The sequence below is a fragment of the Theropithecus gelada genome, chromosome 14 (assembly GCF_003255815.1).
Source record: "Theropithecus gelada isolate Dixy chromosome 14, Tgel_1.0, whole genome shotgun sequence".
NCBI classification, from domain to species: domain Eukaryota; kingdom Metazoa; phylum Chordata; class Mammalia; order Primates; family Cercopithecidae; genus Theropithecus; species Theropithecus gelada.
This window is the reverse complement of record NC_037682.1, coordinates 45415376-45440597: the sequence shown is the minus strand read 5'-3', so window position 1 is coordinate 45440597 and position 25222 is coordinate 45415376. Positions and strand designations below refer to the sequence as shown.

The 25222-nt window shown below is 44.9% G+C and overlaps 1 protein-coding gene across 5 annotated transcripts in view; it reads left to right on the top strand.

Annotated features, from left to right (window-relative positions):
* The window catches only part of NAV2 (neuron navigator 2), a 757451-nt gene that overhangs the window by 636484 nt on the left and 95745 nt on the right, over nt 1–25222 (top strand). The window contains exons 1-2 of one of the 5 annotated variants that reach the window (XM_025355932.1): nt 22207–22446; nt 22741–22783. The exons of the other annotated variants lie outside the window; for them this stretch is intronic. Of the exons in view, the coding sequence (XP_025211717.1) occupies nt 22758–22783 (26 nt within the window). The 5' untranslated portion in view covers nt 22207–22446; nt 22741–22757. Of the gene's footprint in view, nt 1–22206; nt 22447–22740; nt 22784–25222 lie in introns of those variants that run through there. 5 annotated transcript variants of the gene reach the window in all.

Here is a 25222-nt window from a genome sequence, read left to right as displayed (position 1 = left end):
AAAGGAACTCCAGTTTTATCTCTCTCCATCCAGAGGCCTTGGTTTTTTCACTATGCACGCTGTTGTTTTTCTCACTCTCAGGACTATCTCAGCCCTCAGCACAGTGGGTGACACAGAGCAGGTCTTCAATAAACATCAGGGCAAGCCTCCCTGAGATGATGTGGGGGTGCGGCTGTCCCACCTGTTTTCATCCATTCAGGCTGCTGTAACAAAGTAGCATACATTGTGTGGCAATAAGCAACAGGCACTTCTTTCTCACAGTTCTAGAAGCTGGAAGTCCGAGGTCAGGATGCCGGCATGGTCAAGTTCTGATGAAGGCCCTCTTCTGGGTTGCAGAAATTCTGACTTCTGCTCGTACGTTCACATGGCAGAAAGAGGGCAAGCTAGGTCTCTGGGATCCTTTTTATTAGGCACTCACCTCACTCACAAGGGCTCTGTCTTCATGGCTAATCACCTCCCAAAGACTCCACCTCTAAACACTACCATATTGGGGGTTAGATTTCAACGTGAATTTGGGGCATGGGAAGGGGAATTCAGTCCCTACCACCTTTCATCAGGCATAATACTTGCTGGGGACTCCTTGTGTAAGAGGTGCTTTGGGGACACAGGGGCCTGGAGTGGAGCCTTTTTCAAAGATCCCAAAGCCCTCTCTATATCTCAAAGATCAGGTCATGAGCAACTAAAGGAAGGGACAGCACAGTCAAGGAGATGTCAGTGCGTTCAGATTCGAGAGGGCAGAACGAGAGCACTGTAGCCTGGGTCAGACGGAAGGCTTCCTGGAGGTGATAGGCTTTTAGCTGGACCATGGGAAACAGGTGGGAGTTACAGGTGGTGAGGAAGAGAAACAGCAGTCCAGGTTTGGTGGAAAGGAAGATAGAATGTGCGGGAGGGATGGAGAAAAGAGACTGAGCCTGGGTAGTTTTGTTCTCTGGGAAATCCTATCTTTGAAGGCCAACCACTTTTTTTCTAGGCCAGTAGGTGCTCCACTCTGATACTCAAAGCCATTGTAATAGCCGCCTCCGGTAGCTGTGTCTCACTGTGCCCTTCAGAAGTACCTACCCCAGCACCCCTGGAAGCTTCTGTGTCAGGGGTCAGCCTTGTGTTCTTGGAGAGAAGCCTTCCAAAAACAGACTCTGATAGGCTGAGGCAAATAGCTGACTTATTCATAGATGCCCTGTGGCTCACAGTATTAGAACTGGCCGCCTCCTAATGATTAAACACTACACAAACACCAAGTGACCAGGGTACCCCACCATAAATGGGCTGTAAACCAGAGTGGACAGTGGCTGTTCCACCAACTGGGAGAAAGCAAAGCTACAGAAATGCTTTCTGTCCTAAGCAACTAGCCCTCTAGGCAGAGCCCAGAAAACAAACCCAGACCTTTCCTGCACCCTGGGAGGGAAGTCAGAGAGGGGAAAGGTGGGATTCTGAGGTCACCGAGAGTGGAAAATAACAAGCACTTCCCCTCCCCTGTGCTAGGTGCTCTAAACATGCTGGACATTAACTTACATCACAACCTGGTGAGAGCTGGCAATTGATCAGGATGGATTCAGAAGACATCTGTATTGAGGGTCTATTTTATCTGCATATCCATTTATGAGGGAAAACTATTGCCACTACCCTTAAGTTAGTTGATACAGCTGATTCAGAGAGACCAGGTCTTTTGTCTGGAATCACACAGCAAGCAAGTGACTAGAAACAGAACCAGAATCCAGGTCCTCTGACCCTGCAATACAAGCCCTCTTCATTATCTGAAATGATTGTACTGAGCGACTCCCAGGGGTAAACAACTCAGTCTGCCAAGTGTGGAACACTGCCTCTCTTGTTCTACCCACACCCACTTCCCTCCATCTCTAAGTTAGTTCTACTTGAGTTCAGCAGGTAAAAGAATCACCCCTGCTCTGGTCTGTTGCCTCTCCAGGAAGGAGGCAACTGGACCCTATTGGTGGGAAAAGTGAGAGATTCACACCCACCTACCTGCGTACTTCCCACTGTTCTGGACAGGCCAGACCAGGGCTGTGGGCATGGAGCAGACCCTCACCAGCCTCTAAGAGCTGGGGATGAGAACAAAGGCATTCCTTGTTGCTAGCCTGGATTATTAGGATCTGCTGCTCTTATTCTTCAGGAAGAAAAACAGCCATTCTGTTCATTGGATTTAGATTTTCTAGCTTCCGGTTTTGTCAAATTGCTACTAATACTATCTATTTCTAGTTGCTACTAGAACTCTTGTGAGTTCAGCAATATTTGAGAAGAAAACATCTTAGGAAAATTGCGTCCAGTCTGAGTAAGCCTGTTCACTTCACTTGCTGGTGAACTCCTGAAAATTGGTTCCCAAACACCAGGGGTCTTAAAACTCCAGAGATGGAGACACCTCTAGACCATCCAGAAGCTCACCTGGAATTCCTAGCAGCAGATGTTATTACACTGGTCCTACGTTCCCCTCCGTGTCTTTTTTTTTTTTTTTTTTTTGAGATGGAGTCTCCCTCTGTCCCCCAGGCTGGAGTGCAGTGGCCGGATCTCAGCTCACTGCAAGCTCCGCCTCCCGGGTTTACGCCATTCTCCTGCCTCAGCCTCCCGAGTAGCTGGGACTACAGGCGCCCGCCACCTCGCCCAGCTAGTTTTTTTGTATATTTTAGTAGAGACGGGGTTTCACCGGGTTAACCAGGATGGTCTCGATCTCCTGACCTCATGATCCGCCGTCTCGGCCTCCCAAAGTGCTGGGATTACAGGCTTGAGCCACCGCACCCGGCCCGTATCACCTTAAAAGGCTTAATTTGCTTCTTTTGTACGTTCACCAGAACAGTTAGAATTGTGATGCCGAAAGGTGGTAAGCTTGCCAGGCTAAAATGTCCTCAGGAGGAACCTTTAATTTCAGAACTCGTGTTTCTTGTGTAATCCACACCTTTTTTGTGCTTCATTTTCCCTTTCTGTCAAGTGGGCATGTAAAGTCCTGATCTGTCCTCTCCCCACTGCCGTCAGTCAATACTGGCAAGGAACTTACAGCACCCCTAGGAACCAAGGGGCATTGCAAATGCAGGGCTCTGGCCAGAGAAGCCTGGCTTCTCTCTGCTGCCACTGAAGAAGTGACCACCTGGTGCTAATGGAACATAAAGCAGTGGGCTCTGATGCTGGGTGGTTTTGGTATTCTGATCAGGTTACAGTGACTTTTTTCAGAACCTCCTTCCAAGAGGGGCTCAGTCCTGCCATTCTCATAAATTCCCTCTCCCTCCCAGTGCCTTAGTGTAACTTAAGGGGGTGCTGAAAGAAGATAGCATCTAAATCCACTGGGTTGCTTTTCACATTACAAGCATTAAGCCCTCATCATGGACTGCACTGGCCATGGCTGTTGTTCCAGACACCACCAGATGTGCTTTAGGGAGTCAGGGTTTCTCGTCTGCCATTCCTTTTTTCCAGTGCTTCTTTTGATGCAAGACTTTGAACCCAAGGCAGTATAGCACAGTGGTTAAGAGCAAAAACTCCGGAATAGGGTTCAACTCAAATCCCAGCTCAGCCACTTGCTAACCAGTAAATGACTTAGAGTAGATTAATGCAGATAGTAAGAAGTGCTTCTTGGTGGTGTTGTGAGGCTTACTTGTGATAATCTCAATAAATGATAGCTTTTATTTGGAATGAAGTTTCAGCTCCAAGGCAGAGCAAGAACGGAAGTGTCTTCTGATTCATTCTCACTAACCCACAAGCTCTCTGACAATAAAGACCCTCTCTGTCTGTCTTAATACTTTAAAGCCAAGGCCTGAGAAGAAATTGCCACATGATGAAAGTTCAATAAATGTTTGAGAACAATTTCAATCCCAAGTGATTCTGCTGAGTTTTAATCATATATGTATAAATATATATATATATATATAGTTGGTGGTGGTGGTGGTGGTGTTGAGATGCAGTCTTGCTCTGTCACCCAGACTGGAGTGTAGTGGCGCGATCTCAGCTCACTGCAGCCTCTGCCTCCTGGGTTCAAGCAATTCTCCTCTCTCAACTTCCTGAGTAGCTGGGACTACAGGTGCCTGCATCACACCCGGCTAATTTTTGTATTTTTAGTAGAGATGGGGTTTCACCATGTTGGCCAGGCTAGTCTTGAACTCCTGACCTCAGGCGATCCATCCACCTCGGCCTCCCAAAGCGCTGGGATTACAGGGGTAAGCCACTGCGCCCGGCCTAATCATTCTTTAAGAAAAAAAAGAGGGAGAAATGAGTCCTATCTATAATAAGAGAGATTTTCAATAAGGAGAGGAATACAGAGACAGGGAATCAGCATTTCTGCGTACCTCATTGTGCCAGGCAGTGAGCTGAATGCTCAAAGTATGTCACCTCACTTCCTCCTGCAGAACTCCTGCAAGCTGCTGTGTCCTTCACGTTTCATGCCAGAAAACTGAAATGAGGCTCAGAGAAGTGAACTTGCCTGGGGTCGGATAGCTGGGTAAGCTAGAATAATAGTAGTAGTAGTAATAGCAGCAGCAGCAGCTAACGTGTATGTAGCATGTACTGTGAGCCAAACACTTTACCTAAATTGACTCATTTAATCCTCATGACAACCCAATGAGATTTCATCATTTTAAAGATGAGGGAACCAGCTGACTGCAATGGCTCATGCCTGTAATCCCAGCATTTGAGAGGCCGAGGCAGGTGGATCACCTGAGGTCAGGAGTTCGAGACCCTGTTACTCCCTGTTCCTGGGAATATTCACTCAGAATCTGGAAAACTGTGTATCCCAGATAATACAGAAGGGGTTCCTGTGTGAGGTGAGAAGGAGTCAGAGAGGTGATCTCTCAAAGGTCTTTCAGTTGTATGATTCAGGGTGTCCAGATTCCCATAGGGATCATTAGGGCTCGATTATAGACAGAGCAGACTGGGTATTGTATTCTGGAGATAAGGGTCTCCTTGGAATGCCAGGTTTCCACAGATCATGCCAGCCTGGGGGTGGTAGCAGAGGCACCAAAGATGTTTCTTCTGAAAAATGTTTAACCCATGCCTCCTTCTAATAAATACAAAAATTGTGGCCAGGCACGGTGGCTCACGCCTATAATCCCAGCACTTTGGGAGGCCGAGGCGGGTGGATCATGAGGCCAAGAGATCAAGACTATCCTGACCAACATGGTGAAACCCTCTCTCTACAAAAAATACAAAAATTAGCCAGGCGTGGTGGCAGCTGCCTATAATCCCAGCTACTTGGGAGGCTGAGGCAGGAGAATCGCTGGAACCCGGGAGACAGAGGTTGCAGTGAGCCAAGATCGTGCCATTGCACTCCAGCCTGGGCAACAAGAGCAAAATTCCATCTCAAATAAATAAATAAATAAATAAGCCAGGAATAGTGGCACATGCCGGCAGTCCTAGCTAGTCAGGTGGCTGAGATGGGAGGATCACTTGAGCCTGGGAGGTTGAGGCTGCAGTGGGTTGTAATCATACCACTGCATTCCAGCCTGGGCAACAAAGCAAGACCCTATCTTAAAAAGAAAAAAAAAAGAGGACCAAGGTACAAAAATGCAAAATAATTTGCACATAGTTAGAGGTAGAGCTGAGACCGGACCCTGGTTTCCAAAGATCATTTTCTTCTTTTTTTTTTTTTTTCCTTTGGAGACAGTGTCTCACTCTATCAACCAGGCTGGAGTACAGTGGCACAATCTCAGCTCACTGCAACCTCTGCCTCCCAGACTCAAGCAATCCTCCCACCTCAGCCTCCAGAGTAGTTGGGACTACAGGTGTGCACCACCATGCCTGGCTAATCTTTGTATTTTTTTGTAGAGACAGGGTTTCACCATGTCATCCAGTCTGGTCTTGAACTTCTGGATTCCACAGCCTTGGCCTCTCAAAAGTGTTAGGATTACAGGCTTGAGCCACCGCGCCGGCCCATTTTTGGTAAGGGTTTTATAGGTATAGTAAGGACTCCATAGGATTTTCTGAAACAGAAGAATTAGGTGATTAAGTAAAATGGTGCACTGCTTTCCCTAAAAGTTTTGAAAAGGAGACTCCCTGTTCATATGCCCAGGATGTGTGAACAGAATTTTTCCTGGAGGTGCAGGGCAATTTTGAGAGGACCCTTGAGTGGCCTTGGGGCTTTGCCTCATCTCTCCACATTGATTGGGTTGGCAGTATTATTTTCACTGGAGAAACTGATCTGCTTTTCTGTGGAGTGAAATGACAGGTTAGAAAGGCTCTCAAAGTCTAAATTTAGCCAGCACAGTGTATTCAAGTGCTGTGCACCCGGGTCACCAGAAGAAGATAGATTTGACAGGTTGGCTGGGGGACAAAAGCCAGCCCTTGAAGAAATTAGTTCTCCTTTGAAAGGTAAGTCAGACTAATTATTTGTCTCCATTGAGCCTGGTGTGTGAGCCCATTGATCAGCAGCTGCAGTTGGAGAATGGAGTGGTGGTACCAGGAGGCACAACTGCCAGCGCTCTGGGGCTTCAGCTATAATCATCTTCCAAGACCAGCCCGCGGCACAGTAACTGCCTGCTATCCCCAGCCACATACTTTAGATCCTTTGCTTTGTGGTGCTGTTTTGGATTTGTAAAAATGTTTTATATTCACAAAAACAAAAAATGTTTTTATAGAAGAGAACATTATCATACTTTACCCCTTGCAGAAATCTTGTGAGATTGGTCATTGAGAGAGCCTTGTTTTGTCGAGCAAAGTTGCAGAAACCAAATATTTCAGAACTCTCAGCCTGTGTATTTTAAGTTTAAATCAGGCCAGGCGCGGTGGCTCGTGCCTGTAATCCCAGCACTTTGGGAGGCCAAGGTGGGCAGATCACCTGAGGTCAGGAGTTCAAGACCAGCCTGGCCAACATGGTGAAACCCCATCTCTACCAAAAACACAAAAATTAGCCAAGTGTGGTGGCATGTGCCTGTAATCCCAGCTACTCAGGAGGTTGAGGCAGGAGAATACGGGAGGTGGAGGTTGCAGTGAGCCAAGATCGCACCACTGCACTCCAGCCTAGGTGAAAAAGTGAGACTGTCTCAAAAAAAAAAAAAGTTTAAATCAGTGTATGTGTATGAATGCCTGTTGTCTTCTCTCTCTTTTCTCTATCACTTTGACTCTTTTCAGCTACTTCTTGAGGTCCACAACCTTCCAGAGAGCTTTTCCTGCCTGTTAACAGCCAGAGACTTCAGGGATGCAAACAAGCATGCTTGCCATCAGCATCTTAAGCTTGACCCTTAGGATAGAGGCTCAGATGAAAGTCATTCACACCAAAGCTGTGTCCAGGCAACAGCCAACAGACTTTGGAAAAGGACTTAACCAGTATGAGAGTTGACTAAATTTAGACTTGTGTATTTCTTTTTCTGTTGCTAGTGTCTTTGATCCACTTGGCAGTTGAAAATGGAAGTTCCTCAGACCTTTTTTTTTTCCCCCGCCTGCTTGTTTTGCTAGATAAACCGTTTGCACAGAGTGGTGTAGGTACTTGCACATGCTTAATTTCCCTGGCATCTGATAAATGTTTTGAAATAGGATAATGCTGGAAATGTTACTTTAAAGTGCTTTGCTTAAATAGAATTGATTATTTTCCTCGACTGCTGTATTGTTGCTGCTTTTTTTTTTTTTTAAATGAATAAGATCACTGTAACTACTTTTCCTTCTTATCAGTCCCATCCTGTTCAACCATCACTTCCTGTAGTGTTTACCGGCAAATGAGACTTCCCCTCCCCACATGGCTACACAGGCGTCAGTGAGACCTCTCTGACCTTGGGATAGGAATTTGGAATTCCTAGTCTGTAATGGGAGAGAGGAAGGTACAAAACAAAACAGCGTAGGTTGGATGTTGGAGGTCTGAGGTTTAACCTAGGGTCTACCCCCAAACTCTGTGACCTCAAGCAAGGTGCTTTCCCCCTGAGCTTACTTACTCAAATTTGGATTTGAGCCAAATGGCCCCTAATTTTCTTTTCAGCTCTGAGTGTCTAGAGTGACCTCAGTTTACTAGATAACCAACCCTGTATGAAATTTGAGATTTGACTATCCAAAATGAAATGCATGGAGGCAGGTGCTCGTTGAACTCAATGGTGTCTGAACGAGGCTCTAGAACCTGTGACAAATAAGCTGTGAGATAATGTTGTGATTTACAGCTTTCCATGGGGTGGACATCATAATTTTTAAAAGTTGACTTTGTCAGAGAAATTAGATAAAATGCAAACAACGTCGTGAGATTTCTGAGTTAGGAAGCAGAGCTGGAGTAATTTTCCTTTGGTATGTCTGCATCTCTGCTACCCATGGCTTTTCCAAAAGCAGTGAATGCCTGTCTATGAGCTTCCAATCCCCCTTGGATAAAGTTCAAATGTTACCGGGCTTACTATGAGATCTGGCCCTGCTATTCTTCCCCTCCTTCTCTTCAACCACACTGAATTACTTGCTTCTCCCAGGCCCCAAACCATCCTTTTTCTTGCCTTTCAACCTTTGCAGAGACGTTCTCTTCACCCTTACCCCATCCCTTCAGGGCTCACGTTAAATGTCACCTCCTCCAGGAAGCCTTCTCTACCCCACTCCGAAGACCAGATTGGGTGTCCCTCCTATTTGCTCCAATGATAGCCTGAATTTTTCCTTATCATAGCACCAAATACATCATATTATAAATGTCCACTACTAGCCTGTTATCTCATCTATACTCTAAGCATCTTGAGGGCAAGAACCTGTCTTGTTCACCAGTGTTTCCTCATTACCCAAGCCAAATGAGGAAACTGCTCAGACAGGTAGACTAGCTCCAGTCTGTATAGCTCAGCTTCTTAGTGAAGCCAGAATTCACTCCCAAGCCCGCTTCTCTCAAACCCCACCCCCTTCCATTCTGTAAGACTTCTCATCCTGACCCATCTTCCCCCTAATTGTGAAGATGTCTTTTTTCTTGAGATACCTTCTATGATCTCATAAGAAGGACTGGGGGAAAATGGAATTTGTTTTGCCGACCTTTGATTTAGAGACTCATTTATAAGATTGTCTGCCCCTGTGGATCAAGACTGCAAACGAGAACACTTAGGTTGATTGGCTTGAATAGCACGGTGTCTGCTGTGCAAATAGGGGCTTAATAATTGTAAGTCTCCTTTTCTCCCTGGAGTTTGACATACTGTCCCATCCAGATGCATTCGTGAGATAAGCGTGACAGCCCCCCACCACTTTTTTTTTAATTTGTGAATTTTGAAATTCAAACACGCCTCTCTGCCTCTTGGATTCCAACAGCTTTAAATGTCCTTGGATTTTTTAGAAAGGACCCAAGCCTATAATATATGTACAGCTGTGGCTCTTATCAAAATGTAGACATGCCTCTCATTACTGCTAATTGCAGTTCTACCACCGGGTGATCTGGGCTCAAACCTCCTAGTTCTGTGACTGGTTATCTATTTTATAGCATTGGCTACTTAGGATACATTACAGTGTCTTCCAGGCAGCTGCTCTTTAGGTAAATTAATACCTGGGGGTCTTTTTCCTTCTCTAGGAAACTTTAAGTACTGTAACAGGCTTTCATTTAAGCCTGTGCAAGGCTTATTTCACCAGATTGCTATTTAGAAGTTCTAACAAAACACCTTTATGAATAGTGACTGTAATACCCTTAATCCGCTAAACTTCCTGACATTTTAAACTAAGTGGATAGCTAGGAATGAAATCAGGCTTTCCCATCTCTCTAGTCTCTTCCTCTCCCCAGCCCTGCCTATGCATCTTCAGGATCAAGATGCTGGGGTGCAAATTCTTTCTTGCTGTTAGGCCATCAAACTAGCAAAGACCAGGAAACACAACGCGCTTTCTCCAGACTCCAGGTTTAGTAATTACCTGGCCTGACCCACGGCTTTTTTAAAAAATGAGTTTTGGTGAGGTTTCTGTTTCTGATAAAAGATTGGGATTTAAAAATATTACATGTGATTTTCTTTGGTTTTTTTTAGTCCATGTTTAATTTTGGAAAAAAATATTGAAAATGCAGATAAGCAAGCAATAGAGATAAAAGAAAAAGGTTGTAATGTTGTATGACACAGAGAAATCTATCATTAACACTGTGGTGCTTTCCAGGTGCTTTTTAATCATGTAAGCACTTAGACATTTTGTTTTTTGAAAGACCAAACATGTCTTGAATACTTGCTTGCTATGAGTCACACACTAGTCTAAATTCTTTACATGTATTGATTCATTTGGTGTTTACAACACCTCTGGGAGTAAGAACTCATTGTACAGGTGATGAAACAGACACACATCGCTTAAGCAACATGTCCAAAGTCACACAGCTAAAAGTGACAGAGCCAGGATTTGTAGCTAGACAGTGTGACTCTATAGTCTTTGATTTTAATTACATTATACAGCCTCTAAAAGATGAGAGATGTTTTATAATCTAATTTTGTAATTTTATAGTATAGCATGAGCATCTTTCTTTATCAGGATTCATTAACATCATTCTTAATGGTCACACACAATATTCCATTCTATGGAGGAGCCATAATTTGATTAACTCTCTTCCTACTGGTGGATATTTGGGGTGTTTCACTTCTTTTGTTCTTATAAACAAAAATGCAAAGACCATTCTTGGACCTAATGTATGCACACTAGTGTGGGCTGCCAATAAACCTCGTATTCTATATTTTCCTTATAATTCTGACATTTGTGTGTGCAGATGATACCCTTGATGCACTACAGAGGAGCACAGTCTCGAGTATCTTCTGGCACTGGTGATGGGGCTACCCTGAACCATTCACATACTTCTTCTATCCATACTCCATTGTTCCTGGTACGGTGTTTGGAAGAAAGTTGGCTGAAGAATGGAGTTTCTGTCTAGGTCCAGCTAACTCCCTGCAGCTGAACCTACAAATGTAGCATCAGTTTGCATTGTGCTCTGAATTGAATGAGAACATTTATCTTTCTCTCTAAACTTAAGCAAAAATATAGAACTTGAAACCATTAGATTGGTGCAAAAGTAATTGTGGTTTTTGCCATTACTCTTAATTGTGAAAACTGCAATTACTTTTGCACCAACTTAATACCATGATGGTGCCTACTAATAGAATCACCCACTTATGGCTGGGCACAGTGGCTCAAGCCTGTAATCCCAGAACTTTGGGAGGCCAACGCAGGTGGATCACCTGAGTCAGGAGTTCAAGACTAGCCTGGCCAACGTGGCAAAAACCAATCTTTACTAAAAATACAAAAATTAGCCGGGCACTGTGGCACATGCCTGTAATCCCAGCTACTCAGGAGGCTGAGGCAGAAGAATCATTTGAACCCAGGAGGCAGAGGTTGCAGTGAGCCGATATTGCGCCACCTCACTCCAGCCTGGGCAACAAAGTAAGACTCCATCTCAAAAACAAAACAAAACAAAACAAAAAAAGAAAGGGGGGAAAAGGGTGACCAGGGGATAGGGTTGTTGTCAATACACTCTTAATACTCAAACCAGTGAAGTGGCTGTCTGTAAAGTCAAGAAAATCATCCCCAGTATGCCAATTACCAGTCTCAAGGCAAAAATCCAGAGGTGATAAAGAGTAGTTTTAAGCATGGGCTTTGAAATCAGAAGCCTGAGGGCTTACCAGCAGTGTGGCCTTGGGCGTCTTACTTAACCCACTGCTCCCCAATTTTTTCATATAAACTTGGGATGATTATACCTACTGCATAGGGAATGTCAGAAGGATGAAATAAGACCAGAAAATTCAGCACAGTAACCATCATGATAAGAACTCGATAAATGGGAGCTTAAGAAAGCCCTAGAAGGACACCGATTTATGAATAACGTGGACCTGGGTCCAGATTTTGGCTTTAGCATTTTTTAGCTATGTGACCTTGAGCAAGTTACTTAACCTCTCTGAGCTGTAGATCATCTGTACATGAGGGATAATAAAATGTATCATACTGGGATATTGTGAGTTTTGATACCAATGTTGTATACAAAGTTAGTAGAGTCTCTGGCGTGCTGTTGGTTTTCAGAACCAATAGCAAAATTTGTAAGCACTTTCTGTGTGCCAGTCACTCGATTTAACTTCTCTTCTTCCATTCAAAGCAGTTTTTCTCTTAGAGACTAATGATCAAATGGAAGGAGTTTAATTCTTAACCAGTCTATAACTTTTTCAGCTAGCCTTTCCGCTAGGCAAATACCTAGAATGAGTTGGGCTCTTTGCCAAACTTTTTTTTTTTTTCCCTTTCATTGTAGACAAGATTGTGGTTCAGAGGTTGGGAAAGGTTTTGTGAACCTATTTTATAGTCCCTATAAACTCAGAAGGGAAACAATGAAATACCAAAGCTAAGGTATAGAACAGGTTTTCTTACAAGAGAAACTACGACCTCATGGGGCTGTAGGAAGGGTCCTGTGGGAAAAGGTATTTACAGCATTTCATACAATGCCCGGCCCCTAGAAAGTCTGCAGTAAATTCAAGGTCTGTCCCCAGTAGGGGACAGATGGATCATGAGTCAAAATCACAAGGCAAATGAATTTTCTTTTGAGAAGGAATTCAGTGGGAGATCTAGGGATATAGTTTTACAAAACATTCATACTTGGAAGGTTCTTAGAGGACCTCTGGGGTGGCAGCCTGCTCAGTGAGCAGGAGAGTAATCTGAGAGCCACAATCAGGAAGTGATTTGGCCAAAGTCAATGTGGTGACAGATGCGGGTGCTCAGCCCCAAGCTTCTATTCTGTTACAGTGTTCTCTCCTCTGCCCTGCAGTGTGCCCTACAACATGAGTGCTGCATGACCGGGGCCAGTGGGAAAACTTTGGGTGCAGGAAGTGGAGTGAGATCAGAGTCCCCAACTGTTGGCTTAAGTCACAGTCTGCCTAGGGGCTGCTGGTGATGAGCACCTATAAGTTTCCTCTCCAATCCCTTCCTTCTCCCCAATTACACTTCCCTCTCCTCACCCCAGCCACCTGTCCCTCTCCCTCATTATCTCACCCTGTGGTAGACACACTCAAGGATGTCCTTGGAGCCAGACTCCCATTGGAAAAAGCCAAAGAGTAGCATTGAAACATTTTTTTCATTCCCCATTCATCTTAATAGAGATAATAGTGCAGCTGCAAAAATAAACATTTGAATTCTCTCTGTGCCCCTACAGCACCCTTAATAAAATATAGATCCTCAAAGCCAGTCATGTTCTTTTAAGTCTCCTTTAATTTTCTGTTTTTTAAAAGACCAAAGCCAGGTGTACTTGCTCACATCTGTAATATTCCAGCACTTTTGGAGGCTGAGGCGAGAGAATTGCTTGAGGCCAGGAGTTCGAAACCCAACTGGGCAACAAAGCAAGACCCTGTCTCTTCAAAAATATTAAAAACTTCGTCAAGCATAGGCCAGGGGCGATGGCTCATGCCTGTATTCGCAGCCCTTTGGGAGGCCAAGGCAGGTGGATCACCTGAGGTCAGGAGTTCAAGACCAGCCTGGCCAACATGGCAAAACCCCATCTCTACTAAAAATACAAAAATTAGCTGGGTGTGGTGGTACACACCTGTAGTCCCAGTTACTTGGGAGGCTGAGGCAGGAGACTTACTTGAACCCGGGAGGCAGAGGTTACAGTTTGCCGAGATCACGCCACCGTACTCCAGCCTGGGTGACACAGCGAGACTTCATCTCAAAAATAAATAAATAAAAATAAAAATAAAAATTAGAGGCATGATGGCACACGCCTGTAGTCCCAGCTACTGGGGAGCCTGGAGCAGGAGGATTGCTTGAGCCCAGGAGTTTAAAGTTTCAACGAGCTTTAACTTTTTAAAGTGATTGTGTCACTGCACTCCTGCTGGGTGACAGTGAGACCCTGTCTCAAAAAAAAGTAGTTAATTAATAAAGACCCAATTGCATGGATTTGCTTCTTTGGGTTTTTTCCTGTTTTCCTCTAAATAACTAGAGTTATGATCATGACCAAAGAGGCAGGATAGCCTCACTTCAGACTGTTCCCTGAAATACATGTCAAGCCTTGCCATCTGCTGCTACTCCTTATGGACTTGGAGACAATGACACAGCAATTTTTGTGGCTGTTGTTCTTTTTTTTTCTTTAGAGACGGAGTCTTGCTCTGTCTCCCAGACTGGAGTGCAGTGGCGCGATCTCGGCTCACTGCAAGCTCTGCTTCCTGGGTTCGCGCCATTCTCCTGCCTCAGCCTCCCGAGTAGCTGGGACTACAGGCGCCCGCCACCTCGCCTGGCTAGTTTTTTTTTTTTTTGTATTTTTAGTAGAGACGGGGTTTCACCGTGTTAGCCAGGATGGTCTCGGTATCCTGACCTCATGATCCGTCCACCTCGGCCTCCCAAAGTGCTGGTATTACAGGCGTGAACAACTGTACCCAGCTGTGGCTGTTGTTCTTAGCCAGGGGTCTGTGGGATGGGGTTTTATGGGGTAATCTAGGTTTTGCTATTTAGAAAGCTACATCTAGGGACAAGTTTCAAAATTTTCACCAAAATTGTCAACTTTCAGCATTGCACAGCATTCCTATACAGGCAGCCCCAGTACAGATTTTTCTGACTTTGTGGACAACAATTTCCTTCTCTTCTTCCCTATAATATGTCCTCATGGTTTACTATTTTTTTTCTTTCATGGCATGTATCATGGATTGTGGTTAAATGTATTTGTTTTTTATTTGACTGCTCGATACCCCCACATATACCCAATTATAAGCTCCATGAGGGGTTAGAGAGAGACATCTTCTCTTTGACATACCACTGTTTCCCCAGCACAATGCCTGGCACACACAAGTCAATATCCAGCTGATATTTTAAAGAGAACAATCACTGCAAATATAGGAGGAGCGTCTATAGTGTGGAATTTGGTAAATGACTGTATCTCAATTGGACCAAACCCAAAAGTATTAGAAGGAGCTGAAGGACTGTGGGATAACCTGTGAATGGCCCTGGCCCACTACGTGTCTTAGTGTCATCTGTTGGCATAGTGACCTGGAGGTGTTCACTCCTCTAATGCCGTGTCATGGAAATCAAACAGGATTGGCTCCAGTCTGTCGCTTGGCAGTTGTATGACTACAAGCAAATCATCCAAATTCTCTGAGCCTCGGTTTCTTTTTCATAACATAGGGATAATAACGCATGTTAGAACAGTTCTTAGAATTAAATGAGATGAGATGTGTAGGCAGTAAAGCTTATAAAGTTTAATTATCGTTATTGTTGAGAGTAACTTTGACCTCATGTCCTTTACTGGAAATGCTGCCATTTTGCAGTTGATGTAGCCAATTGGCACCCTTCCAGAAAAGACATCCCTGATGTTGGACTGAGGGTGGAAAGTCTGGATTTGTGAGTTGAGGCTGAAGATGCTGGTACCCGCATGGTCCTGTTCCTTAGCTGTGTTTAAGGTTTTGTTAACAAGCCACTGGTTTCAGATTAAGAATGGGAAGGGCATAAGGATGGATAACAGATTGGATACTCTTCTGCTGAATGAAAACTTTTGTTTAGAGATTAAGGAATATGTGTGCATTTACTTGTGAGTAATCACAAATGTGGACTCCAGACAATCTCAACAATTAACCAACAAAAGGTAACAGAAACTACAACTCTATAAGATAAAATATTTGAAACTGAAAGTCAGCTCATTCTGTTTTTGTGATATAATTGGAGCACAGTATCACCACTTCACTGGAAACAGTAGGGAGGAAGGGATCCACAATCTGGGTGAATGGAAAGAGCGAGGTCCTGCTTCCCCGGACCCAGTGGAAGCAGAGATTCTGCATAAGAACATGAACAGGGCCAGGTGCAGTGACCCACACCTATAATCCCAGCACTTTGGGAGGGCAAAGCAGGCAGATTGCCTGACGTCAGGAGTTTGAGACCAGCCTGGCCCATGTGGCGAAACCCTGTCTCTACTAAAATACAAAAAAAAAAAATTAGCCAGGTGCGGTGACGCACACCTGTAGTGCTAGCTACTCTGGAGGCTGAGGCATGAGAATTGCATGAACCTGGGAGGTGGAGGTTGCAGTGAACTGAGATTGCGCCACTGCACTTCAGCCTAAATGACAGAGCAAGACTCTGTCTCCAAAAAATAAAAATAGGCCAGGTGTGGTGGCTCGCGCCTGTAATCCCAGCACTTTGAGAGGCTGAGGCGGATGGATCACCTGAGGTTGGGAGTTCAAACCAGCCTGACCAACATGGAGAAACCCCGTCTCTACTGAAAATACAAAATTAGCTGGGTGTGGTAGCACATGCCTATAATCCCAGCTACTAAGGAGGCTAAGGCAGGAGAATTGCTTAAACCTGGGAGGCAGAGGGTGCAGTGAGCCGAGATCCTGCCATTGAACTCCAGCCTGGGCAACAAGAGTGAAACTCCATCTCAAAAAAAACAAAAACAAAACAAAGCAAAAAAACAAATAAATAAAATAAAAATTAGAAAATAAAATAAAAGAAAAAGAACATTAACAGGAAGGGAGGCCCTCTGCTTATCCTTTAGGTCCTATTTCCCAGAAAAGCATAGAGAAAGTGGAAAAGGAAAGGGGGAGATGCAGAGGCACACTGACTACCTCTCAAAGCTCTTTATTGACACTTTTCTAGGATCGGTTGTTATTAATGGGTTTGAGAGTTCTCCAGAGGATAGACTTTCTTTTCCACTGATGTCCCCACACCCATTTACTAAGCTTCAAACATGGTTGCCACCTTTCAGCTCCTCCAGCACACCCAGCCTCTCCCTCTGACGGTCTTTGCACTTGATGTGTCCCCCATCCATTCACCAACCCCTTCATCTGGAACACCTGGCTTTCTCCTTCTGATGGCTGGTTGGTGCCCTCTCATCTTTCATGTCTTCCTTTAAATGCCACTTCCTGAGAATGGCCTTTCCTGACCATGCTATTTAAAGTAAGTGCTTCCTGTGTGACTCCCTTTCACAGCACCGTGTTTATTTCTGTCATCACTTTCCCCATAACATCCATAATGATTTTGCTTGTTTGTCTCTTCCATGTAAAGAGCTTTCAGGACTGGGGCATTTCCTTTTCCTCTGCCTTATATTCCCAGTGTCCAGTCTGGTATCTGGCAAAGGTTTTGAATGCTGTTCACTTTCTACCCCAAAGCTGCCTAGTTTCGTATAATTCTTGTTGAAAATCATAAACTCCCTAGTATTAACTGCTATACTTTGCTAAAGACTCCCCTTCCCACTGCCTGTTGCAGATCACACCCAGTAAAATTCCACATCAGGCAATGAGATGTGTGTCACATCTTTTAATGTGTCCCATACACACAGATCCTCTTTTAAACCTTTATGTTTTCCTTCTTGTTCATTCATCCAGGAGAGCTTTCCTTCCTCCCTCCCTCCCTCCCTTCCCTTTCTCTTTGTTCTGTTACTAGCAAGCAAGAAGAAAGCAACTGAATTGAGTATAATACTGATTCCCAAATTAGGAAACAAAGTCAGTATAAAAGTGAAACTGCCAGGTGTGGTGGCTCACCTGCAATCCCAGCACTTTGGGAGACCAAGGCAGGCAGATCACTTGAGATCAGGAATTCGAGACCAGCCTGGCCAACATGATGAAACTCAGTCTCTACTAAAAATACAAAAATTAGCCAGGAATGGTGGTGCATACCTGTAGTCCCAGCTGTTCAGGAGGCTGAGGCATGAGAATCGCTTGAACCCAGGAGGCGGAGGTTGCAGTGAGCTGAGATCAGCCCACTGCACTCCAGCCTGGGCAACAGAGCAAGACTCCATCTCTCTCTCTCTCTCTCTCACACACACACACACACACAGTGAAACTAAAGTGGTATTATAAAACTCAGAAGCAGCTGCCCTTAACCTGTGCTTTATGGACAGGATTCAGGGGATCAGTGAGTCCCTGGAAATATTGTGTAAAATATTGTTTGTATATCTTTTTTCTTATGGAGAGACAGACTTAAGTTTCTGTCAGGTTCTCAAGTGGGTCTGTGACCAAATAAAACCATTGAACTAAAGTCCTTGGAAATACTTCACAGTCCCCAGGAGACAGCATAGAATAATCAGTTCCATTTTGTCCTCCTATGCTTGGTTGATCCAGGACCACATCAGCAGTGATCTAGGCACTGGGAGGATATGGCTCAGAACAAAAGCAAACAGCAAACCTGTGCTCAAGGAGCTGACTGTGTTGAGGGAAAGACAGACTGTTGAAAGACAATGTGTTGACTGATCGACGCCATGAGGAAAATCATATGGTGGAATGTAATTGGGCCAGGGTCTAAGAGGAAATCCCTGAGGAGGTGCCATTCCAACCAACATCTGACCCATGAGAAACGGGCAGCTGAGGGGGAGACATGGGCAGGAGCATTCCAGAAAGGAGGCACAGTGCGAGGACCTAGGAAGTGGGAAGAAGCTTGGTGCATTTGTGAGTCCCGTCTTTGGACGGAATGAAGAGGAGGAGCCAGATCACATGAGGGCTTCTAGGCCGAGGGAACAAATTTGAATTTTATTCTAACTTCCCTGGGAAGCTGTCAGTGGGCTTTAAGCAGGAATGTGACAGAATCTGCTGTACACTGGAGAAAGATTGCTGTCGCTGGGGTGTGCAGGATGGAGCCTAGCAGGGCATGAGGGAAGGTGGAGCGACCCGGGAGGTGACTGTTGCAGGAAAGAGATGATGGCAGCTTGGTCCAAGGTTATCTTACTGCAGATGTTCAGTAGTGATTGGGTTCAAGGTATATTTGGGGGCTTTAGGCAAAAGGACTTCTTAGTGGATTACATCGGAGGCAAGAAGGAAGGAGGAAATTAGGATGGTTAATGGAGAGTCATACTTTGAGATACAGAAGACTTTGGGAGTGGGGGTGCAGACACATTGGAAGTTGGGAGCAGTAGTTTTGAGTAAGGTAAATGTGATTTCAGATGTGTTGGGTACACAAAGTGGCCAGACTACAGATTACAGACTTTAGAGTTGTCTGCCTGCACCTAGTATTTGAAACCATGGATGAGATCACCCAGGAAAATAAGTTAGTTAGAAGTGGTAGTTATAACTTACTTAGAAGTTAGTGAGAAGTTATAGTCAGAGAAGAGGAGGGGTCCAGGGATGGAGGCCCTTGAGTTCTGGAGAGGTGAAGAGGAAGGTGAGCTTAGGAGACCGAGAGCACAGTTAGGAAGGTAGGAACCAGGTGCAGATGACGGTATGGAAACCCGGGATGAGGCCCACTCAAGAAGCGAGAATCTGTCGATGCTACCTGCTGCTGAAAACTCAAGTAGGGTAAGGATAGAGAGTTGACCATTGGCTTTGGCAAGGAGGAAGCCATCGATGTTCTTAGGGAAAACAGAAAGTGGTCTCAGTGGAGTAGTGGGAACAAACATCTTGCCTGGTGGGTTGAAGGATCATGGAGCATAAGAAGTACATGGAACAACTCAAATTACTGCTTTGAGGTGTTTTCCTGTAATATGGAGCAGACACCGGCATGATTGTGGAGGAGAATATGGGCATGAGGTTAAAAAAAAAAAAAAAAAAAAAAAAGGTTTTGGGTTTTGTTGTATTTGATGAGATTAGTAATACATTTTTCAGCCTGCAGGGAAAAGCCAGGAAAGAGGGTTGAATATATTGGAGGAAAAGGAGCAAAGTGTCTTCACTAGCACTGGTTTCATAAAATACTCATTAGAAATAAGTGAACATCTTTTTAGATTCATCTTTGTGGTTTTCTGTTTTGTCTAATTATGTACTGTATTCCAAGAATAAAGTTTTCTTCTACTTTTTGATACCTGAGTCGAGTTCATCAGCTACATTTTGGTTTTATAGATGGCTCTGTGAGTAACCTGGAAACCTTAACATCACTGATAACATTGTTTCTAGGGAGAAAAGTGTTATGAGTTCTGGAAGCCCTTTGGAATTTGGCCTGTTTAGAAGCAAGGGTCAAAAATGACAGAGCAAGCCTGACTCTTTGAAAAGCGCCAAAGGGCATCTACCCTCATGGAGTTGATTTACTTTCCCTTTTCCTCTCCCGTTGCCTGGGTCTCCCTTATCCCTGCTAATTATTATCTTTCAAACCATGAGAAAACCCTGACTCAATTAGAACCTGTAGCTGCAAATAATTCAGAGCCTTTCACATGAAAGGTGTGATCCTTTTAACCACAGAAAGAAAACTAAGACCTCCTTAAAGCACTATGTCTCCTGCAATAAACTCGCCCCTGTAAAAATCATGTATAATCGGCCGGGCGCGGTGGCTCAAGCCTGTAATCCCAGCACTTTGGGAGGCCGAGACGGGCGGATCACGAGGTCAGGAGATCCAGACCATCCTGGCTAACACGGTGAAACCCCGTCTCTACTAAAAAATACAAAAAACTAGCCGGGCGAGGTGGCGGGCGCCTGTAGTCCCAGCTACTCGGGAGGCTGAGGCAGGAGAATGGCGGGAACCCGGGAGGCGGAGCTTGCAGTGAGCTGAGATCCGGCCACTGCACTCCAGCCTGGGCGACAGAGCGAGACTCCGTCTCAAAAAAAAAAAAAAAAAAAATCATGTATAATCAAAATAATATGTTTAGTGTTGTACATTTACATGAACTTTTATAAAAAGGAGAAACTCCATCTGTTAACCCTCCAGTGTATCCTCTCTCCCTCAGAGTAAAAGACAAGCTGCTTACGCTGACTTTCAGGGCCCCACTCAGGCACTCTCCTCTCCCCCTGTACCCTTGGATTCTTTGGCCTAACCCCCTCCTCACCCCACTTTGGTTCACCACTCACTGCTCCAGCCACTCATTCTTGGAATGCATTACAAGTCGTATACTGTCTCAGGGCCTTTGCACGGACCATTTCCTCTTGGAAGTCCCTTATCCCCAGATATAAAACCAAAATGTATTCGGATACCCAGCTCCCATACTTCTTTTAGATTTGTAATAAAAACCATGCCCTCAGCAGACCTGCCATAGCCACCCCATGTAAAATTTCCAACACCCCCCTTCACAAATCACATCTTCTTCTTTACAATACGTTGTTCTCTTGATCATTTATTGCTAACGTACCGTAAAATTTACATTTTGTCTCACTTATTTTATAGTTCTACCATTGAAGCTAAGTTCTGTTACAGTCGAGATTTTTTGGTCTATTTTATTGACTACTTGTATCGTCAGCACTTAGAACAGCACTTGGCACATTGCAGATGCTCTATAAATATGTTAGTTGATGAATGAATAAATGAATAGATCAACATTTCCTAGCTTACCTTGATGACAAATCAGAATGTTTACCTATTATATTTGCCTAGAGCAAGGAATCAATGGAAACTTTTTAGAGTGTGTGTGTGTGTGTGCATCTGTGCCCATGTGCCTATGTGTCTCCAAACCACACAATCACCATCCCATTCCCAAGTTAACTCGGGATGTTGGACAGATTCTCAAAGAAGTAATATCGTAAAGATAGTCAGTTCCAGGGACAGCATAGAAGGTAAGGGGTGGTTTGAAGCATCCTTGTCAGCCAGAGCTTGGGTCTATCCCAACTTTTTTGTCTTAATAAGTCGATACTACCCCTTCCCTCAAACTCACCCACTGCCCACCCCCACCTCTGCTTCCCACTCCCCACGGCAGATGCCTCAGCAGTATTTCAAGTGGAGGAGGGCCCTGAAGGATCAGATGTGAATGATTAACTTTGGTTGGGACTTCGAGATTACAATCTTTTTTTCATTCACCTGGGAATCACCACCAGACCCTCCACTACTCTTTGAGCAGATCTTTTATTCCCTCCCTTTTCAGTGGGGGGAGGAATGGCTCTTCATTCCATTTTGAAAGCTTCTGTTTGCTGAGCAAACGCTGACCACACAGAGACCTCACTTGGAGCCAGTTACTGCTTCCTTCCCTAACCATCCCCCAGGGCCACAGCCCCCACTCCCCACTTCCACTGGAGAGGCCACCCTGGCCAGGGGGAGAGCCTTTCTTGGGGAAAGTCTTTTAAAGCTGCCAGGAACCAACTGGTAGGATTTTTGGAGAGGGAGTCAGGGTTTTGGAGAACATCTTAATCCTTCGTTTTCAAATAAAGCTTGTGGCTATAACATAAGTTTGCTTTTGAGTTCTCAGTAGTAATACAGTTGTTCATTGTTCATAGCATCTGTTTACATAGTTCTTTCTGAGTGCCTTGATTACAGGTTTTAATAGGGATTAGTCGGTGCAACCCCTTCCCATCCCAGAGCTGGGACTCTCTCCCACCCACCTCCCCTTCCAGCCTCTGTACCATAATGTTTAATATAGCCATGCCTAGACTGAGATTCTTTTTCTTTTGAAATAAGTAGCCTGAGGAATTAATGCATATTTTTGTTGGCACTGCATCAAAATTGACATCACCGGAAATAATGTATGTGCATCGTCGTTAACTGTACAAACAGGTATCATTTCCTTTTTAGGTTCAGAAATTCTCTCTGTAGGCTAATCATTTCAATCAAATGCTTTGCCTTCAGACGTCAATGGAATGAGCTAAGAAATGTTATAGTCAATGATTTTTGCATCATTAAAAGTAGCACTTAGGGCTGGAAAGACTTCCTGCAACGTTTTTGTGCAGTCTGTGAGGATTTAAAGTAGTTTTTCACTCTCAGATTTTCTTCAATTTGACCTGCTGTTGCGAACTCCCCTGGGACCACATGGAGGGCCCTTCCATTAAGTGCTTTACGGTAATGGTTTCAGAGTTTGGTGTTAGCTTTTGCTTTGCTGAAACTTTTCACAGCTGACTTGATACCAGCACTCAGGCCTGACCTCTCGATCCTTCAGCACTTCAGAGGTTAATTTTGTTGGGGGATCAGATTTCTTTCCTGGCCTGGGGAATGGTGATCCCTGCTAGCTAGTCCTTTAGTTACGGAGTTGCTGGGTGCCTGGGATTCCCTGGCCCAGTGTGGGCTGGCTCAGCTGGCTAAAGGACTTGCCATCCCGTGAGATTCATTCAGCTTCTTTGTCCGCTGTTCTCCAAGGGCCACAATGTAGTGAAATGCTCTGGCCTAGGAACCTTACAAGGTAGGACGATTTTCTAAAATTTCTGGGGCCAGGGGGCGGGTGTGGTGCATGTACTGCCTTGTCTTCCTTGGCCGGTATTGAAAAGCCTGGTAGAACAGCCAGTGGTGCAGCTGCCTAAATCACCGTGAGCTCTGTGGTGCTGTGTGGTGGTGTGTGTGTGTTGGGGGGGTGCGGCGGGGGGCAAGGTTACTGGTCAGGAAATTTACCTTCTCTCCTCTTCCACCCCCATTCATTCTAACCTTGATGGTTTCAGAGGAAACTGGGGCATTACCCAAATGTCCTGGATCCACCTAGACATTTGGGTAATGTCAATATTTTCCAAACCGTCTTACCAAATTAGGCGGCTGAGCCTGAAAATCTGGGTGTTGATCACCCAGCTGTCTTAAGTCGTTATTCCAGACTTTTCAGCTGGTGGGGGCAGTATGGAGGGGTGAGCTGGGGAAAGGCAGTGTGGCCCCAGGCAAGGGCTGCTTGTGGTTCAGAGGGCCCTGATTAAAAAGACTTGCAGTTGGAAGTTTTGTTTGGAATTTAAGGAGCCTGGTGAACTTGTGGTTGTGTTTACTAGTATAGCAAATTACTCTGTGTGTGTGTGTGTATAAACTAGGCTCCAGAAAAGATGGCGTGGCAGATTTAAGCATAAGGACTTTTCTTGCTACCTTATGACCTATAGAGCTGCCCAGGGAAGCACATTTCTGTTTTTTAAGCCAGACAAGGGGAGAAGAAAACAATGTTCATGACCACCTACCACATGCCAAGCATCTAGCAGACATTGTGTCATTCAATTTCATTGCAAAGCCAGGAAGATTACATTCAATTTTGAAAATCAGCAGTGGGAACTAAGAGAGGTTAAGTAACTTGATGAAGGTTACACAGCTGATAAGAGGAAAAGCTGGGTCTGGAACCCAGGTTCACTCTACCATCATGCCTTCCTGGGTGGGCTTGGCATCTGAGCTTAGAATAGTTTTACCTGTAATTTTAAATATGACTTCAGCTGGATGAAGGGCGCACTTTGTTGTGGAGGACTCACCCAAATACACAGGATGCTAGCAGCACGGCCTGCCTGGGCTTCTCAGATGCAGCTTGTTTCTGGAAAGAAGAGAGCTGTGTATTAAGAAGCAGCCCTGCTTTGGCAGTAGGACCTAGCTGGGAGTTCTGTGATCTTGAGGCTCCTGGACTGCTGGATGGATCAGGCTGGAGCTTTAGTTTGTACCTGGTTCAGGAGGACTTGATCCCAAGTGAAGGTCAAATCAGGAAAGGCCAGTGACCTTGGAGCTGGCCTTGGGCTGCTGAGGCTGGGCCCTGGAACTCTGGGTCTACTTCTTAAGACGCTGAATTTATGGAGTCTTGAAGGGAGAAGATCTACACCCAGCATATTAATGCTGACCTAAGCTGTTGGCACTAGCTGTTCACATGTGTGCTGGAGGTGCCTAATTAGCTAAAGCCGAGCTTCTCTTGGTCTGTAGAAGTCTTGACCTGAGGTCCCTTCCCTTTCCACTTCCCCCAAGAAAGAGAAAGCTTAAGGGCAGGCCCTTGACAAACTGCAAAATGAGGCCAGCCTGTTTTTGGGAGATAGCCGCCTCTCTTGGCTGCCCTGGGGCAACTGTGGTTCTGTTTTGTGCATTCAGGTTTTCCCACATCCCTAAGATATATTGGGAGCTTAGTGGAGGGTTGGAGGGAGGGAGACTATGGGGGTATTGAACTCCCGTCCCATTCTACTTAAAGACAGCTGGCCAATGCCCTGTCTGGGATTTGTCCCCCATCCCCTTTCCTTTAATTTCTTCGAGATGTTTTAAAAGTAGCTTGATTGCATTAACGTGTCCTGCATATTTTGAATAACAGTTGGAAGTTCTGAGTTCTTTTATGACCATGATCTATTTAAAAGTATCTTTACCTCTGTTCTTAACATTGAGTCAATGTGATTTTTAAAAGCTTGGGTTTCAGAATCAGGCAGATCTGGGTTCGAATCCAGCTCTGTTTGTTAACCCTGGCACCTTGGGCAGGTCACACAGCCTCTCTAAGCTTCAGTTTCCACATCTATGAAAAGGGGGCATGAGTAGTTTGTGCCTGATAAGAAAGTGGAGAGGTGTTTGTGGGATGGTGCTTAGCATGGTGCCTGGAACCTATTATTAAAATTTTTCACCTTGTATAAATGTTTACTGTTATTTTCGTTTGCTATAATATGCTGAATTCTGTTGATGTTCAGGGGAAATATATCTTCTGGTAAACAGAAAACTAGGATGAGTTTGTTGATATTCTTGGCAAAAGCCAGCCGGCAGTGGCCCAAGGGTAAGCAGCCCTCTCCGGAGGAGCCTTGAAGGAGAGAGGGCTTTGTGTAGCTGAGGTCAGCAGACACGCTGGTGCCTAGTGTAACAATGAGGGTCTAAGGCATCCGGACCAAAGCTCCGGTCTCTCTAACCCAACCAAGCTCCTGAAGCCAAA